General features: G+C 54.1%; 7 protein-coding genes across 7 annotated transcripts; 2 read left to right on the top strand and 5 right to left on the bottom strand.

Annotated features, from left to right (window-relative positions):
- Positions 1-84: 84 nt before the first annotated feature.
- Positions 85-1,555, bottom strand: AYL99_04182 (hypothetical protein; the record flags this gene model as incomplete). Its single annotated transcript, XM_018835696.1, has 2 exons — positions 85-1,200; positions 1,316-1,555. The coding sequence occupies 2 exons, from the start codon at positions 1,553-1,555 to the stop codon at positions 85-87; spliced, it is 1,356 nt and encodes a 451-aa protein (XP_018695346.1).
- Positions 1,556-2,629: 1,074 nt separating this feature from the next.
- On the bottom strand, positions 2,630-4,057 carry AYL99_04181 (hypothetical protein; the record flags this gene model as incomplete). Its single annotated transcript, XM_018835695.1, has 1 exon — positions 2,630-4,057. The coding sequence occupies one exon, from the start codon at positions 4,055-4,057 to the stop codon at positions 2,630-2,632; it is 1,428 nt and encodes a 475-aa protein (XP_018695345.1).
- Positions 4,058-4,341: 284 nt separating this feature from the next.
- On the bottom strand, positions 4,342-6,409 carry AYL99_04180 (hypothetical protein; the record flags this gene model as incomplete). Its single annotated transcript, XM_018835694.1, has 2 exons — positions 4,342-6,292; positions 6,342-6,409. The coding sequence occupies 2 exons, from the start codon at positions 6,407-6,409 to the stop codon at positions 4,342-4,344; spliced, it is 2,019 nt and encodes a 672-aa protein (XP_018695344.1).
- Positions 6,410-8,273: 1,864 nt separating this feature from the next.
- Positions 8,274-10,201, top strand: AYL99_04179 (MFS transporter, SP family, general alpha glucoside:H+ symporter; the record flags this gene model as incomplete). Its single annotated transcript, XM_018835693.1, has 5 exons — positions 8,274-8,540; positions 8,617-8,874; positions 8,931-9,179; positions 9,232-9,535; positions 9,621-10,201. The coding sequence occupies 5 exons, from the start codon at positions 8,274-8,276 to the stop codon at positions 10,199-10,201; spliced, it is 1,659 nt and encodes a 552-aa protein (XP_018695343.1).
- Positions 10,202-10,631: 430 nt separating this feature from the next.
- Positions 10,632-12,299, bottom strand: AYL99_04178 (hypothetical protein; the record flags this gene model as incomplete). Its single annotated transcript, XM_018835692.1, has 1 exon — positions 10,632-12,299. The coding sequence occupies one exon, from the start codon at positions 12,297-12,299 to the stop codon at positions 10,632-10,634; it is 1,668 nt and encodes a 555-aa protein (XP_018695342.1).
- A 497-nt stretch (positions 12,300-12,796) lies between these two features.
- AYL99_04177 (hypothetical protein) lies at positions 12,797-15,053 on the bottom strand (the record flags this gene model as incomplete). Its single annotated transcript, XM_018835691.1, has 3 exons — positions 12,797-12,952; positions 13,003-14,803; positions 14,851-15,053. 3 exons carry the CDS (start codon positions 15,051-15,053, stop codon positions 12,797-12,799), a joined length of 2,160 nt encoding a protein of 719 aa, XP_018695341.1.
- Positions 15,054-16,362: 1,309 nt separating this feature from the next.
- AYL99_04176 (hypothetical protein) lies at positions 16,363-17,592 on the top strand (the record flags this gene model as incomplete). The annotated part of the gene is made up of 1 exon (XM_018835690.1): positions 16,363-17,592. One exon carries the CDS (start codon positions 16,363-16,365, stop codon positions 17,590-17,592), a length of 1,230 nt encoding a protein of 409 aa, XP_018695340.1.
- Positions 17,593-18,287: the final 695 nt, after the last annotated feature.

The raw sequence follows: 18,287 nt of genomic DNA, 5'->3' as shown, positions 1-18,287 counted from the left end.
AATTTTGGCTACATTCAATGCGTGCACACCCCAGGCGTCAAGTATCACTCACTCAACCAAACCTTCTTCTCCTAGGCACTCGCCCTACTTACTTTCCTCGGCGCCTTCGTCCTCGGCGCCGAAGCCCCCCCAGCTATTGAACTCGCTGGAAAACTTGACCGCGGCCTTGAGGAAGTACGCGTCGTCGCCGGCGTAGCCGCCCCAGAGCCGCTCGGCCTCGCGCATGGCGCGGCACGCCTTGACGAAGTGCGCGTCGAACTTCCACTGGCCTTCGACGGCCCGGTGGGTGACGTCGTCCCAGCTCCGGCCGCGCAGGTCGACATCCGTGACGTGCTCCGTCTTGATGGCGGGCCGCAGCTGGGTGATGTAGATGGCCAGCGCGATCAGCAGCCACTCGCGCACCAGGGGCACGTGGTGGTGCGGCGCGGGCAGGAACGGGATTAGGACGCGCACCGCGTGCGACGTCGTCAGCAGATGCACCAGGAGGAAGTCCCAGCCGTGGCCGCCGACGCTGGGCCCGCTGGCGATCAGGAGCGCCGTCGCCAGCGCCTGCGACTGCGCGAAGTCCCTGGTCGGGTCGACGATCTGCCACGCGTGGAAGTGCTCGAGCAGGACCGATGTCAGGGCAGCGTCGCTGAGCAGGCGTGTCAGATTCTCTCCCCCGGGGTGCGTGAAGACGCCGTCGAGCCGGCTGTCTCCGTGAACGCGGGCAAACACCTCAAACAAATCATTCGTCGAGGAAGGAGTCAGCGGGTTGGCCGGCGCGGCGGCGGTCTCGAGCAGCTGTGCGAGTTTCTGGTCGTAGCACGTCGCCGCGAGCCCCAGCGCCTCCATCGCCACCTCGCGGCTGTTCAGCTCGTACGCATACCCGAGGTGGATTAGCGAATGGCCCAGCCCGCCCGTCAAGCAGTGGAACATGGGCTCCGCATTGGGTTCGCCCTTCGTTGCGTCGCCCCTCTCGAAGAGGTACTTCTCGACCACGCGTTTCCAGTCGTAGCCCTCGAGCACCATCTGGTCCTCGAAAAAATCGACGAACGCGCGCTGGTACTCGCGTTTGCCCAGGTAGTCGCGGTAGTCGTGCGGGGCGATCTCCGAGGGCGAGTCGACCCAGGGCTCGTGGCCCTCGTTAGCGGCGGCTTCTTCGTAGACGGCGTGTAAATGATCGGCGGACGACGAGAGGAGGTATGCAGAGCCGAGGAGCTAGAACGATCAACCACATGCCATGTAAGTGAGATTTTTTAGTAGTAGTGGGGAAGACGTGGGAGTTGCTGGGAAAGCGCAAGGAGGAGGAGGAGGAGGATATGGAAATTCATACGTGAGGCGTGTGATTGTGGAATCTCAAGTGGTTGTATAGGATGGAAAAGTTCACGTGGTTGAGTTTCAGCAGGTGCTTGAGCGCCCGGCCTCGCTTGTCCGCGGACGTTTCCACGTCGTGCACGTCGACAGGGGGAATGGCGATGGCGTCTGCAGCGGTGGCACCTGCGGCAGAGGTTGAGGTTGAGCTCCGGCCCAAGCCGCGGCCAAAGGGCGAAAAAGATGCGAGTGAGGAGAACATGATTGAGCAACAGGGCAGGGCAGTTTATGAGAAGTTGGGTTGGTTCATCTCTTTTCTTTACATGATGGATTGGACGGTGGGTGAGAGTGAGAAGCAGGCTCAATGACGATATACTTATTATTATATGATCCCCGCACAGTCGTCTGCCATCACTCGCCGCTTTACTCTTTGGCTAACCGCGAGCACCGCAAGGTTCGCTTAATTTTGCTTGGCAGAATCTCGCACCACGCTATTGATTGGCTACACAGATCCACTAATTCAGGCAGCAATTGATGTGACCTCGTCGCTGCCTAGTTTATATAGACAACCTTGGTGTTGAGTGCCCCCTCCTAGCCCACTACCTAGCGTGCTAATCCAGGCTGTCCTGCGCATCTCCGCCGGCCTCTTGAGAGGGCTAAAATAAACACCAAGGTTGGCTATACAAGACAGGCGGCGGCGAGGTCAAATAGACGGTGGTAGGGTGAAGGATAACCCAAGGAATAGATCGATATTATGAAGAGAGTTTTCCGCCAGGGCAAGTCCGGGGGGGGGGGGGGGGGGGGGAAATACGGGAGTGAATCGAAGCGTGTCGAAAGGGAGGCTTGTAGTGATCCTGGTTTTGATTCAACACCCTACAGGTATCTAATGATACTTCCTGCCCTGAACGGGTCGCGAGAGAGTAGGGATGTAGATATGAGACCGGCCAGGCGAGGGTAGAGTTAGTTGAGTTGTGAGTCGAAAGGTGGCTTGAGATGTGAGCAGGTCGGTTGTACCAAGTACAAGGAACAGACGTCAAAAGTCGCTGAGGGTAATTACAGTATATGCCCAGACCAGACCAGGACCGCTTCATTCTCAACCGCCCTCCACTGACTTTTACATCACCAAAGGTTACACTTGAGCAAACGTATGGTGCAGCTATAAGAATAGATTGCTGCTCGTCCATCAACGAGGGATCTATCTGCCAACGACATACAACACAGCAACATCCTTCTATGTCTTCCCTCGTACAGATGGCAAGATTCCCATCATCATTGTTACCTATCACCATTAAGGTATTCAGAAATCCTTCAAGGTCCTCGCATACGCATCAACACGTCAAGCTGCGAACTCCTTCTTGACCTTGACTGTCGTCGTCCAACAAGTCTCGTCCTCGTCCTCATCACCTGAGTCCACTTCGATGACGTTAGGAATGGCTGTGGACGAGCCACCAGTGTCTGCAAGCACTGCAGATCCACGGCAGCAGATGAGGGCATCTGACGGCGTAATAGAGGCTCTGGTGCTGGCTCCTGCATGACTGTTTCTCGTAGTCGGGCTCCACGCTGCTGGTGGTGGTGGTGGTGTTGCTGTGGTCGAAGTAACACCTGGTGGTGTACTCCCGTGCTTGTTCTCTTGATCCTGCTCAACCACGCCTGACTGGGCTGCAATAAATTGGGCCTTTGCTTGTATCGGCTGCGATGCGGCTGTCTCGGGATACAGTCTGTACAGCGGCATATTCAGCAGGTCCTGGTATGACACGGCATAGGGATTCAGAATCATTTTGTCGCAGGCATCATCTGTCGAAACCGTTCCGAAATGTTGACCTGTGCCCACGGTGGACCACGGCACAGCACTCTGACTCTGCGGGCGATCACTGAATGGCGGGTAGTAGCCACGCGAGAAGGTTTGTGGTGTTGAAAGTGGAGACATGTTGTTTTGAAACGAGGAAGGCGGTCTTGCGGTCGATGCACTTGGCTGAGGGCCGAAGAAAGTATTGATCGTCCGAGACAGAGGATAGCCGAATGAGACACTATTGCGACTCTCCGCGGGAGGTGAGGCCGGATGTTGTATTGGTGTTCCTGGTTCCCTCTTGACAATTGTGGCGCTGAGATCAGCTTCTTCGCAGCAGCGTGCACATCCCCCAGGCTCCTGCTTGATGACCGGGGTTGCCGTCTCAATATCGTCGCGAACGGCCAAAGTTGTGTTGGGCTCCGTCTTCATAGGGGGTGTCGGGGGATCAGTCTGAGCAGGGAGATTGGGCAGTCCGAATGATGCTTGTGGCACCGCTTTGAGTGACATGGCTGGTTGGCCCCAATATGGGTTTGGGTACATCTGCGCTGTCTCTGCAGAGTACGGAGAGTACCATGGGTGATGGATGTACGACTGCGGCTCGACCTTGATTCTTTTGGGGTCATGATCTGGTTGCATGATATGTTGACACGCCGCTCGTTCTTGGGCCAGCCGCTCATTCTCTTCTTCCTCAAGCAGGCGCTTGTTCTTTGCTTTGACTTTGGAAGACTTGTTATCGGCAGTGTTGGGCTTCTCCTTCTTCGGCTTGGGTGGTTTGGCCTGGTTGGATGTGCCTTCAAACTGTGACTTCATGCGACTGTATCTCATTCGGGCTGCGTGGCCATTGGAGATACCGAGAGAGCCGGCGACTTCGTTCCAGTTGATCGACCGGAGGTCCAGTTGCTTGAGGATAGTGTAAAGGAATATCGGGGTCTGAGGGTCGTTTGCAAAGTTCTTGGTGCGTCGGACGGAAACCATGGTGGCAAGAATCTCTGCAAAATCCGGGCTTCGACTGCGCCAGAGAAGGCTTGAGAAAGTGTTGAGAGTTGACCGGTTCAGAGTGTGTGATATTTATTTGTGGCCTAACGTGTTCTTGCGCCAGGGCTGGTCTTTGTGAGCGCGCTCACCAAGAGCAAACAGTCTGGAGGTGTCATCTCAGATGCTTTGTTCAGCCACGACGGCAAGCGCTTTTAGAGGTAAGGAACATGGACAAACAACTGGGCATTGTGGGAGGAAAGGGTACTCTGTTCACCCTGCATGCCTCACAGCTTGCTTTCGAACGGCAATGCACCGCTCATGGTGAAATCTTGGTCTTCGGGTTGCTCCCCGTACAGCACGTGCTCCCGACCTCCCCGGGAAGTCCACCAAGCAACGCAAGTTGCAGCACGCTCAACGTCCATCTCGCCATTGCTCAGCGTGTCCCACAATCGCTGTTGGCATTGTTTCCTTTGGCTCGGATTCCCGACCTTGTGCAGAAGCTCTGCAGTTAAAGGGAGATATTCCTCCAATAATGGCACAGGGAGAAAACTCAAACAATCAATTATTGCAAGAAGTAAAACAGCCTTTTCGGACAAAGGTCGACTGTTCTCGATGGGGAGATCAGGGTTGGGAGGAAGTGAATCTTCCGACGCATGTTCCATGCGTTCCCTAAGCAGATCAAGAACGACGGCTTGGGTTAGAGGCATAGCGACAGCGATGGCAGAGGGCGGCGCGGCGATACGAACAACAGATTTGATGGCTAGCCGGAACTGACGTGGTGAAAGTGGCTTTGGAAAGCTCTGTAACAGTGTTTCGACATAGAATGGAACGATTGTCGTTGCCAGCTCCGCATTTTGAGGTGCTGCAAGGATGGCCAGCACGACACTGTGAGCAGCTTCAAAGATCTCCGCCAACCGTGCATCTCCTTGTGGATCAACATACGGTGCCGCCGCACTAAAGAGGAGGCCTTGGTTTGTTTGTGGTGGCAGGATCAAGGTGAAGTGTTCGGCAGTGTTGAGGAAGAAGAGGTCCTGCAGCCTGTCGAGGGGGTGAGGGGGAATCCGACCAAGATCAGCTGGTCGGATAGAGTCGAGGAAATTTTCCGATTGTAGCGGGTACTGGCTCAGAATATCAATGGCTGTGAAGTTGACAAATACGTACTGTGAGGAGGATGTGAGGCCAAATCGGTGCGCTATGAAGTACGTGTCACGCAAAATGTGCAAAGATTGCATCGCGATGCCTGGGCAGTTCGAGTCGGATGCTAGAACATTGTCGCAGAGCAGTCTCCCCAAAACTGACCGGAGGCTGATGACCACGGAGAACATGGTGTCTCTGAGCATCTGGAGGAGAACGGGAAAGGTCTTGTTGATAGTTTCCTGGTCCAAGCATTGAGCCTGTTCCTTGATATCGACTTCGGACAACTTGTTCTGTCTCCATGACGTGGCGAGAGTGCGTGAAAACTCCGCCAGTCGGTTTACGCAATAGATGATGTGAGATCGGTCATGGACGTTCTCGATGCTATGAGCGATCAAGCGCGACAGAGCACCAAGAGCAGTTACCAGGTTTCTCGATTTGATCTCGGTGACTTTGCGGAAAGACGTGGAGGTGACTGTCCATTTGAATTTCTGGTCGGGAGATGGTCGGACGTCGTAGTCGATGACCCCTAGCCAATATCCGTGCTCAAGACCCTCCCGAGAGAAGAATGTCGCATCAATCAATACCGGCAGAAGCAGGTCATAATCGACCTGTTGCCGCTGGGCGTCGGAGAGGAGAGGGAAGGTATGGTTTAAGACAAAGACGACAGCCAGCTCGCAATTAGGCTCAGCATCCTTCTCTTGCAGGGCCAGGTTTGATGCAACCACCAGCGCAACTTCGAGTCTATTCTTCAGCCCCGAAGCCAGTCCTTCGAAGTCTTTGGAGTGGAAGGCCAGGAGCAGCGCCCCCAGCAATAATGTATGCCTCCATCGAGGGGATTTGTCATTGGCCCCGTGCACAACAGCCGTCGTCCATTCGGTGATTGTGAGATTGCTCCGGGTATGCTCCTGAGCCAGGCTATGTTTATCTTCAATCAAGCGCAGAACCGCAGTATAAAAGACGCTGAATATCTGCCGGCACCGAGCCACCTCTGTTGGAACTGGGTAAAGCACGTCATTCGACAGTAGCTGGGATGTCAACAGCGTGATGTTGAGGGGATTCGACAGGCGCGAGAGAAGGCCCGTGGCCACTGGGAGTAATCTGAAGTGACTTAGCAGAACGACATGGAGCAACGTGTTGTGCTGCTTACCGGGCGGCATCATCTGGATGGTCTGAAGTCTGCAGAGACCTCAGTAGTGTCGCGAGCGACCTGTCCATGGCCTACGGGTGTTTAGTCGCACGCAGACATCTGGGAGAACATGCGAAGAGTACGAACGAGAGTCGTTTCACGCAGAGAATGAGCGAGTGAGTGAGTGAGAGAGCCAGCGAGCGAGTTGCTGCCGCCGCCGTAAACAGCCGAGGTTCGAGCTGATAAGTCTTGGCGCGAACGACGAGCTGTTTCCACACTGACGAAACACTCGCCGCTTTACCTCCTTAGTTAGTACTCAGTCCTCGCCTTCAACAGGACATGCTTCCTTCAGACGGTCTCCCAGAGCTGTATGACGCGCTCTGTAGACTCGAACACTTGGACCACAATCGCACCATTCAACTACAGTCCACCCGCCTTGTTGGTTGCCTTTTGGGGCCGTCCGGCTGGGCCTGACAGCCGTTTCTCACTCCTAGGCTCAGCACATCGGCCCTTCAACGCCCCGATGGAACCGAAGCGTTGAATCCCCGGAGATAGCTCGACAAGCTCCCTCGTATTGACCTCCGGTGGCATTATCGAGTTTCTCGTATAATCACAAAAGCCTCCCGTGCTTCCCTCCTTCGGCTTGGCGGGCGGAATGCAAACTCAAACCTTATTTCAGTTGCATCAAAACGCAACAGATGCTTCTGTATGAACAGACGGGAGTCGTGATCGATTCCGGGCTCCAGAGTTTCGATCATCCACTATAAGCATCTCGAAACCTGCGTCAGACTATGCAGCATTCCTGGTCATGAGTGTTTCAGGCAAGGTGCAGCAACATCCGGAGTGCTCGCCGTGGAGTCTGGGGTCATATGTGTCGCACCCTCCGCTCCGCTTCAAATACGGCAGTCATATGTGTAAGATCAATCCCTGAATCTGCCTTGCTGGGCAAAAGTACGAATCAAACCCCGCACTCTGCTCTCCAACATTCCAAGGCCTCCACGCTGGCTGGCAGCCTGGCAAGGCCATGTTCGCCATGATATCGACCGAGGGCGGGGCCAACATGGGGAGCACCAATGCAACGTTGATCTTCAATTCGCCATATACGGGTCCTTTGTGCCTCCACCATCACTCTCGTGCTAAACAGCCCTTGGCCGACCCTTGGACCTTTCTAGAAGAGGTTTGAAGATGGCCATCTGTAGGAATGGTAAGCTTCTCAAGCTTCCTAAAAGATGCATTTTGTGAAGGATGCCGACAGCTAGAACAAGCCCCATGGAGCGAACACCGCAAACTTACCCAGGGAGGCTAGGCGAACGCAGAGCACAGGACGGATAAGACTCGCGGGATTCAGAGGCTGCGAGTCTTTCCACGCAGGATAAAGAGGAACACTCAATATACTCGCTCCTATTGGCTCGACTGCTCCTATGGCCGTCCCTTACACTTTTCTATCCCCACCATCCTGCTCAGGTGAGGTGATGACAGGGCCCGTTGTAGGCCCTTCAAATGTCACTACATCACATGGGATTGTCGAATTGATGCCTCGCTTAGAACCTGAACGCAGACTGGTTTACAGGGAACGAATGACAGAATGTTAGGTTACACTCTCTGGTGGTATTTCCACATGACCCAGATCGTCCTTCCAGCTTCCCAATGGAGCATGGAGTGACACAATGCCCCATACACCGCCCAACGACATGGCAGTGGCACATCGGCCTCGGCGGTATTGACCAAACAGACAGGATCTAAAGGTGTGCCGTGGCGGTCGTGCTGCTCGGCACATCAACCGTGAGCCACAATGAACTGCCACCGGAATTTCGGTCGTTTGGGAGGGAGACACAGCGGCGTGCCTGACATACAAGTTAAGTAGGAAAGCTTTAGGACCCTCCTCGCCTGTCCTTCGCTCCATTGCTTTCAGTTGCTCTCAATTGACGCATTAACGCTGCGAGCATTCCCATAATGTCGTCCGATAGCGACAAGTCGAAGGGTGAGTTGCACCAGGGCGGTCAGAGTGATGTTCACAACTCCGACGTCCTGCTCGAGTCCAGGGGCGACTTGGGCCAGAGCGAGAAGGGTGTCCTGGATCATTCCGAGGTTTTGGTCAACCCGGATCTCATGAATGATGCCGTCGATGGCGAGGTCCGTGAACATGGAATGGGCATGTGGGCTGCGGTCAAGCAACACCCCTGGGCTTGTCTATATGCATTCATCATGTGCTTTACCATTGTGAGTTCGACTTCCTCAATTCCTAATCGCAGAGATGTCGTTCCTGGAATCCGGAATCACAGCTGATGCCCTTTAGGTCATGGAAGCGTTCGACATGTTCCTGAACGGCAACTTTGTGGCGCTTCCCGTCTTTCAAAGGAGGTACGGTGTCTTGCTGAAGGGAGGAGGCTATGCCATCCCGACGAGATGGCAGAGTGCCCTCTTCCAATCTGGTCAATGTGGTGCTTTTGTCGGCGTCTTCCTGGCTGGACCTGTCACCAACCGTCTCGGCTACCGTTGGACCACCATCTTGGCACTGATCCTTATGAATGCCACCATTTTCATTTCATTCTTCGTGAGTACCACGAATCCATTGCCGAGCTGGCCGCCTAACCGTATCCACCTGATCAGGCCGACTCACTCACGGTCCTTACGGTCGGACAAGCGCTGGAAGGCGTCCCCTGGGGTTTCTTCATTGCCAACTCCCCGGCCTACGCCAGCGAGATTGTGCCCCTCGTCCTTCGAGGTGCCTGCACGGCCAGTCTGCAGATGGCGTGGTCTGTCGGTCAAATCATTGTCGCCGCGGCCACCTACGGCTATAACAAGAAGAACAACCAGTGGGCATGGCGCGTGCCTCTGGCATTGCAGTGGCTTTTCCCCGTAAGCCCCGCGGCTTTGGAGCTTTGGATCGAGACGCTGACCCGCCAAACAGACCCCCCTTTTGATTCTCATCTTCCTCGGGCCCGAATCTCCGTGGTGGCTCGTTCGCCGTGGGCGCAAGAAGGAAGCCCTGCGCTCCATCAAGCGCCTCGGTACGAAACCAGAGCACGCAGAACAGACGCTGGCCATGATGGAACGGACGGTCGAGATCGAATTGCGCCAGGGCGGTACTCCTACCTTGCTGGATCTTTTCAAAGGCACCGACCTGAGACGAACCACCATCATCTGCTTGATGTACGCCTCGCAGAATTTCGCAGGGAACCTGATTGCCAACCAGGCCACTTTCTTCTTCGAACGTGAGCTATATTCCCCTTTAAACCCCCCTCTCTCTCTCTGAATGGCTTTCATGCATGAATGGCTGACTTGACTCCTCCCGTGCAGAGGCCGGGATCTCGACCGACCGTGCCTTTGAGCTCAACCTGATCAACTCGTGTCTCCAATTCGTCGCCAACGCCGTCTCCTGGTTCCTGACGGCCTGGTTCGGCCGCCGAACCATCTACCTCTGGGGCACGGCCACCAACATCACGCTGCTCTTCGTGCTGGGCATCTGCGCCTCGGTGCCGCAGAATAGCGCGACCAACTACGCACAGGCGGTGCTGGGCATCCTGATCTCGTTCGTCTTCGCCGGCTGTATGGGCCCCATCTCGTACACCATCATCGCCGAGACGTCGTCGGTGCGCCTGCGCGCCCTGAGCACCGGCGTCGGCCGCGCCGCCTACTACGTCGCCGAGATCCCCATGATCTACCTGGCCTCCAAGATGCTCAACCCCACCGGCTGGAACCTCGCCGGCAAGTGCGGCTACGTCTGGGGCGGCACCGCCTGCGTCTGCTGGGTCATGGCCTTCTTCTTCCTGCCCGAGCTCAAGCACCGCTCGTACCGCGAGAGCGACATCCTGTTCAACCGCCGCATCCCGGCCCGCAAGTTCAAGTCCACCGTCATCGACGTCAAGGACAACGACTAAAAGTCCGAAGCCCAAGGAAAGCCCTTTATCATCGTCCATGGCGGGTTGTATGAGGAGAAGAACGAAGGAAACGGCAGCAGCACGGATGAATGAGAAGATAAGGCTGATTGGACTTCGATTCGATGCGGGCGGGAGATATGTAGGTAGAGGAGAGGGTTTGCTGGGCGACACCATGCAGGAAAAGGTAGAAGCATGGATGTATGGCGTGGTATCATTATCCCCGTTGACTATCTGAAAGGAAGAGAGCTGCGCTGGGTATGAATAAAAAAAGTCTCTGGACCACGACTCTTCTCTCTCTCTCTCTTCTCCCCTCCGCCCACCTTCCATAAGTGGTCATTCCCTGGCTCTATCGAGGTGAACCTATCCGCAAATGAGTGCTGGTACCAGTGCCTGCAAAGTATGCACGCTCATTTCTTCGCCCAAACCCCGGCTACACCCCTTCCATCTCGATGTCGCTGTCGGCTTCGGCGTCGAAATCATAGTCCTCGTCAAACTCGGGCCCCTCCGGATCCGCTACGGGCGTGGGATGATCCTCCGGTAACCATTCGGAGACATCCGAGTACTCTGACACATTGTCGTCCTGGACATCATCAATATAGTCGGCGAATTCGAATTCATCACATAGCTTCCACCTCCGGTGCTTGAAAGGATTCGTTCCACCACCACCCCGCTGATTGATAAAGGCTAGAAGAGCATCGCTGCTGACGCGAGAGGGCATGTTCCATCTCCCTAAGCAATCTAGCCTGGTTTCGAGATCTCGATTGTCATGATCCCAAGGGCTGACCAGTTCGAAGGAGTCGAGCTGAAATTCTGGGTTGTCCGACCATCTCTGGAGCACGTCTTGCCACCGTCCCTGCAGATACGGTCTCCTCAGGGTCAGGTGTCTCAGCTTCGGCTGCATGAACAACCAAGAGCAGATCTGCCTAGCGGTGACGTCGACCTCCTCCAAGACCACCGTGTGCAGTTCCGGAAAGGAGACAAACGGCAAGATATTTTCTCGGCGTGTGTCCTCGTAGTCGCCGAAAGGAATGCCCTCGTGGGCGAGTTCGTACTCCGACCTTCCGTCGCCAGGGAAAGTGACGCCGCAAGACGTCAAGCAGATCTCGAGCCGCCTCAACTGAGTCGCTCTGGCTAGTGCTCGGGACAGGAGAGGTGCCTGGGGGATTACAAACGACCTTGATGAGATATTCACCTCGAGGCAGAGACTGAGTACCGTCAGATTTCGAAACCCGTTCACAAGTACATGAGCTTCGGGCTCCGCTGGTTCCATTGAGATTGGGAGAAGGAATATACCGCGCTTGAGGAAGAGATCACTGTCTCGTCGGATTTCAAAGTGTTGTATACCAGGGTTTGAATGCTGGTCACTCAGAGCACGCCATATGCCCATGAATCCATGCGATGGCCAGTTCCACGAGTCCGGCTGGAGGCAAGACCTGACGGCATGGTCGCTCAGAGGGAAGATGTTACTCAGTTCCTGAAGAGCTCCTGCACGTTCCAGTCGCAGAGAGTCCAAGGAGGGGCAACCAGCTTCGGGTTCAACGCAGATAACTCGACGCAATTTCGGAAGTTTCCGGAATGCGTCGCGGAAGACTTGATGAAGGTAAGAGGGAGTTTGTAAGGCGGCGAGGTCGCTGTACGACTGCTTCACTGCAGTAAGCATTGGGTCGATCTTGACCCGTTCAGCCTCCACCTCCGCCTTCACCATGCTTGTTTCATCCTCAGGTAGACCTGATCCCGGTGACTCTTCCATATCGCCTTGCATCCCCCGCCTTACGTACACATTGAATTGGGCAATCGTCTCGGACAAGTAGGACATCCGTACATCTGAGAACCATGGCCGATCCGCGTCCCATTTGGGTGAAGGGTCGAAGTCGCACTCTTGATACACAAGCTCCTCCACAACGATGCTGAGCTTGGGGTCCGACGCGATTTTCTGGAGCCGGTCTATAGTGAGGATTGAAACGCATATCGTTCGAAACAGGACAGGCTCTACTTTTCTCGACAAGGCGCGGTCCACCAGGCGTAGCGCCTGCAGGTCGTCACGCTCCAAGAAGGAGAGCACATGGCCCAAGATCTCCAGGGGGAATTGGTTGAGCATCTTCTGTGGAATATGGATCGGGGAAGGTACCGAGAGAAGTGACGAAGAGAAGAGGTCTGCAATCCCGTGAGTTTTACAAGTCGGTGTAGGCAGACGTGGCTTTGTCTAGAAATAGGCAACCAACCTGTCACCTGTCACTTGTCACTTGTCACATCTTCCCAGCGAGCCGCCTTTTGGCCCCCACGCCCTCTGGAAATGCCAGGAATTGGGGGCGTGAATTGATTGTCTGTCCAAGTTCTACAGAATGCCCAAAGGCAGCTCTGCAGGGGTGCATAGGCAGTGGCAGGCACATGAGGCTCTCGTGCCACAGGGAATCCGGCCACTGCGACAGAGGTTACAATGGCTGGTCTGGTCTGGTGGACGCTCGAACTACCATGACTACATTAGATACGACATTGGGTTCTTCAGTCAGGGTGCTGGATGAATTACAACTGTCTACATTTACTGGACGGCCCTGCAGTTGGTTTTCCAGGCATAACTAGACCAAGCTAAGTAATTCATATCGCGAATTGGAGAACGTTGATCGACCATGCCGGTACAGCCCAATCGAACGTCGTTTGATTCCAGCTGCTCACCGGAAGATCAACAATTGGAGCAGGCGAAACAGAGGTTGCGTTGCCGACGTAGTTGAAATCACTGAGTTTAGACGAAGTCTTGGTGCGTCAGTATTGTCAGACAGCAACATGTTTGGCGTTGAACTCACAATGATCGTTCCGTTGACCGCTGCCCAAGGCTTGTCGAAGTCGAGTTTCAACGGGACAGAGCTGTTTCCGGAATTAATTACCTTGAAGTAGACGGTGGCATCTCCTTCCTCCACTGATGCAGCCCACCAAAGGGGATTGAACGTTCCTGCCACCGTGGTGGTAGGTAGCGTCTCGACTCCTCGGTGATGTGCGAACAATTGTTGCATGTAGTAACTCGTGCTGAGAACGGTCAAATCGTAGTCGGCCTGGAAAGTCACCAGATTTGGGGTCCACTCTTCGTAGTTGAGATTTGCAAAGCTCGGAGCGTAGGCACTCATCTTCACCACATTTGGGTTGCGCTCCGCGCCGAGCAGATACACACCCTCTGCAATCGCCGCCTCGAGGGTCGGATAGAAAATATGTATGTCTGGGGGCCGGGAGTAATTGATATATCCTGAGGGGGTGTCAATCTGATACATTGAATACTCTCCCACGAAGATGGTGACGTTCGGATTGTCCGTGTCTTCTTGCCAATGGTCGTAGAAGTCGAAACCCTCCACGAAGAAGGATGCGTCCTCGTAGTGGTGCGTGTCCCACATCGAACCTGGAGGAAGCGTGATGTTGTAGTCGGGATTCTCGTTGAAAGCGGTGGAAACCAATGTGAGCTCTGGGTAGACAGCCTTGATGCCGTTGTAGAGATAATCCCATCGGTAAGGGTAGGTTGAGCTGAACCAATCTTCGTTTCCGATTTCCACATAGTTGAGGCTGAATGGTTCAGCACGTCCATGCGAAGCACGTCGGGCACCATATGGTGTATCCGTACCCCCACTAATATATTCGAGCTCGTTTAGGATGTCGTCGAGCACCTCACCCATGCGGTCCTCGGGAAAGGAGACGCCATCCTGGCCCCATATATCCAGAGAAAAGCCGGCGTACACGGCGAGTAGAGGTTCGATACCGCCGTCTTCGCAGAATTGCAAGTACTCTAAAAGCCCCAAACCGTTTGTATTAACGTATCCCCAGTTTCCAATGCGACCTTTGCGATCTGTCAGAGGTCCAATTGTTTCATTCCACTTCCAACGCTGCGCCACACTGAGCCCTTCAATATTGTTGCCTCCCGGAAAGCGAAGTACTTTCGTGCCTAGATCCACAATTATCTGACCTAGATCTCGCCGCATCCCGTTGGGTCGGCCGTTGAATGTTTCTGGGAAGAGACTGAGCAGGGAAAAATAATAAGTATTGCCTGCAACTTCTGCGGCGTCAAATGTGACGGCAAATGTATTGTTAGAATCCGGGGCTTGGGCGGCATTGAAGAGCTGCGTGGCGTACTGCACGTATTCCCAACTCGAGATATTGTTATATGGGCTGAAGGAAATGCTCGAAGTGCTCCAAACATCAGATGTCAAATTGGAACGTAATGAGACGTCTATGTGGGTGAGTGTGCCGTTGTTTCGAGGCTTGTTCGCCTTGATGTAGAAGGAGGCATTGTATGTGCCTGGCCGCACATCTATACCCCAGAAGCCTTCGTTCAAGAAGCCCACTTCGCCAGTTGCGTTGAAGGGGATGTCGAGCTCCAGAGCAACGGGGAGTGCCTCGGATAGAGGATGCAGTAAGGTCAAGCTCAAACTAACATCACCTATACCGCGCCAACCATTGATGACAGGACCCCAGGGCAGAATGGGATTTTCCGCATCCAGGACACTGGTCCCAGGGATCCCGGGAGACGACCCGGTACTGACACCAGAACCCTGAAAGGCACGATTGACCAGGGCCTCGCCATATATGCCGCCGTCGCCAGAGTGAGATATGTCCTCATGCATCCTTCGTCGTCAGCGAAGCTCGGATTCCTTGCCAGCAACAAGTCTCACCAGCCGTAAAGAAGGGGCGCTGTCTGGTTCCGTCCTCCGCCAGCAGTTGAGATGCTGACTTCGACAGGTCCGGTGGTGCTGTTGTACTGCGTGGCATTGATGAACTCAAAGGATTGCCTCTTTGTTGGACTTCGCACAGTGCTTCGAGCCCATGATGTGATGCTCAGCAGCAGCAGAGCCGCCGAAATCCTGGGAGACAACATTGTGATGCTCGTTCGTCAGAAGTTCCTCCCAATCTCATCCTCATATACGTAGATGCTCTGCACAACATTGCCTCCTCAGACAGAAATTCCCCGGTGGTCATTTTGTGGGACACGCGTCGATCGCAACTCGCTGCGTAAATCAACATTCTGTAACGAGTAAAGAATGAAGCTTCGTCAGTTGTAAAGGATGTCGAGTAAACATGGGTCTTTTCTTGGAAAGGCAGGAGGGATTCATGCATGAGTCCACGCCTGGAATGAGATTTGCGCATGGCTTCTCCAGCCAATGGGTGAGATATCTCAATAGCAACATGGGGAAACGGGCCCGTTGCGCTGGCTTTTCTGCCTAACCCCCGGGTTTGTCCCAAACTCGGTCAAGGCTAGAAGTTCGTTGCAGATCATGGACCCACTTCATGTTTCCAGCTGCTCAATCGGTATTATATATTCTACCGTTGCCGGTTGGGAAAAGGAGTCTCCCGGCAGATGAGGTCACATCACCAGACATGCCATTCCCGGTCGGACTCGTTTGAGCAGAGGCCGAATGGGGGCTCACATTGAAGTGCTCTAGGGTGCTTTGGCACGTCGCTTGGGCGGCATGGAGAGACGAAGACACACTGGAACAGACGTGATAGATGATTTGGAAGACGGAGCAAGAATTATTCTGTGGAAGTCGCCGGAACATCTTTGTTCCGTCAGCCCACCAAACTGCCCTTCGTCCTGGTCTGAATATTTCAATTCCCAACATGATGCACGTATGATTGTGGTTCCTCTAGTCTCGTGTCTGGACCATTGTAAGCACCATTAACGCCATGTTCCACGAGCATGTTGAATCATCTCTGACCAGCCAAGGCTGTTGGAGGTGCGATAGGCCTGATCTGATCAACTGACCACCACGAGCCACACATTTGCAGGTAATGTTTGTTTTTCCCGGCTCAGCATCTGTCTGAGAACCCACGACATGGCCTCTGTAAGTGTCAGCCGCGTTGGCAAGGGCCTGGTATCTGCCGTCCAACAATGTTGGCTTTGATACACGATATGTGCGATACACCAGCCAAATGACATCATGTCAATGAGGGTTACAACGTCACGACTTTTTAGCTTTCAACACCAAACGCTGACGCTCTTGTCCTTGAAATGCTTGGGGGCTGTCAAATGAGTACTCGTTTCCTCGAGACAATGTACCTCAAGTCTTGTGTTTCGATCTCCGGAGCAAGCTTGCGTGACCTGCGAAATCCGTGGCGAGGCTGCGCATCATCTCATTTCTCGAATCCGAAATACCATTCTTGAAAGAGACCTCTACCGAATCTGAAGCATGGAAGGAGATAGCTCGGATCATACGCTGCAGTCGGAACGTGGAGATGAAGACGAACAACGGGAGAAGCCATGCAATGATTCCGAGCATGAAAAGGACGAGAACCAAGCGCCAGGTGGGACAAGTCACGACGAAGAGAAAAATTCGCCGGAAAGTCCTCTTCTACCAGTCGGCTTCTTCGATCCCTCGCTGAAGGATGTACGCAAAGAGGTCGCGATGAAATGGGCCCTTACAGTCCTGATCCTCTTCTGCTTCATCCTTTGCGTTCTTTCGCTCTACTGGGCTGTTCTTTTCCATGTGCCGCAGAATCTATCAGCCCTGACTGTGGCCGTCGTCAGCTTTGACGGCCGGGTCTCACCCTTCGAAGGCACGACACCCTTGATTGGGGAGATAGTTGAGAGGCTTGCGCGGGAACAGGCAGCACTTCCTGCTTATGCACTGGGCTATATCGTTGAGCCTCCAGAGAAATATGGTGGGGACCCCCTTGCGGTGAGACAAGCCGTTTACGATGAGCATGTCTGGGCGGCCATCATTGTCAATTCGAACGCCACGGCACTGCTCCGACGAGCTGTTGCGATTGGAAATTCCAGCTACTCTCCCCGTGGCGCCGGTCAGATCATTGTCAACTCCGCCCGAGATGAGACCACTTACGCCAACTACATCACTCCTCAACTGTTCGAATTTGCAATCAACGCGGTGTCCATGTTTGGAGAGCAATGGATCAAGAACGTCCTATCTAACACATCGCTTGATGTGGCCACCTACTCTCGTGCGCCACAAGCATTGAATCCGGCCATTGGCTTCTCTTTGTTCGATCTCCGACCCTTCACACCCGCTCAGGCTACGCCGGCCGTCACAATCGGCCTCATCTACCTCATTATTATTGCTTTCTTCTCCTTTTCCTTTTTCCTCCCGGTCTACACCAAGTTTTTGATCCCGAAGGGCCACGCTCCCCTTCACTTTTGGGCACTCGTTCTTTTCCGTCTGTTCATGACGACGGCGGCCTACCTTTTGATGTCGCTGGCTTACTCATTGGTGTCACTGGCATTCCTCATTCCCTTCTCTAATGACTATCCGCACAACGATACCACGATGGCAAAGGATCCAGACGCCTACGGGCATGCAACATTTGTGGTGTATTGGATGCTGAACTGGGTGGGAATGTATGCATTAGGTTTGGCCAGTGAGAATGTCACCATGATCATTGGCCAGCCGTGGACTGCTCTGTGAGTTTCCCCATCCCTCTCGTCCCTCAAGAGACGAGTATCAGCGCTAACCATCTCATCCAAGGTGGCTCATCTTCTGGGTCATTTCCAACGTCTCAACTGCCTTCTATACGATCCCCTTGGCGCCAGGTTTCTTCCACTTTGGTTACGCGTGGCCTTTGTACCATATTGTCAACGCCAGCCGCACGATTATATTTGATACACACAGCCGGATAGGCCTGAACTTCGGCGTTTTGTGCGCATGGTGCGCGGTGAATACGGCGTTATTTCCTTTGTGCTGTGTTTTCATGCGTTGGAAGACCAATAAGGAATTGATGAGAAAAAGCCCCAGAAGGAAAATAAAATACTTAGTCGACGGATAGATCTAGAGCATCATACTCACACCCAGACTTTTTGAAGGAGATACGACTTACGACTCTCCCCAGGAGGAATTCCCCAAAGTGGCAATGGCCATGTTAACGCCTCCGAGAGGAATATCCACAACCGAGATGGGATGTCGATTGCACGGCCAAATTCTCGGACAAATTCATCTCGCGGTTCCCGCAGTTTCCTTCAGATGTACCATGAGATCTATCTCTTCCCCCTTCTAGACGACCGTCCCCAAACCCCTTTCTGACAGTTCTAAGCGGTCTGATGGTTGTATCTGCACTGCCTGGCACAGTAGGGCAGATACTTCCCGGTTGCAACGCGTGCCGCCAG

The sequence above is a fragment of the Fonsecaea erecta genome (assembly GCF_001651985.1).
Source record: "Fonsecaea erecta strain CBS 125763 chromosome Unknown Scaff3, whole genome shotgun sequence".
In the NCBI taxonomy this organism is placed as follows: Eukaryota; Fungi; Ascomycota; class Eurotiomycetes; order Chaetothyriales; family Herpotrichiellaceae; genus Fonsecaea; species Fonsecaea erecta.
Note: the sequence above shows the minus strand (reverse complement) of the source record. Positions and strands in the feature narration are given on the sequence as shown.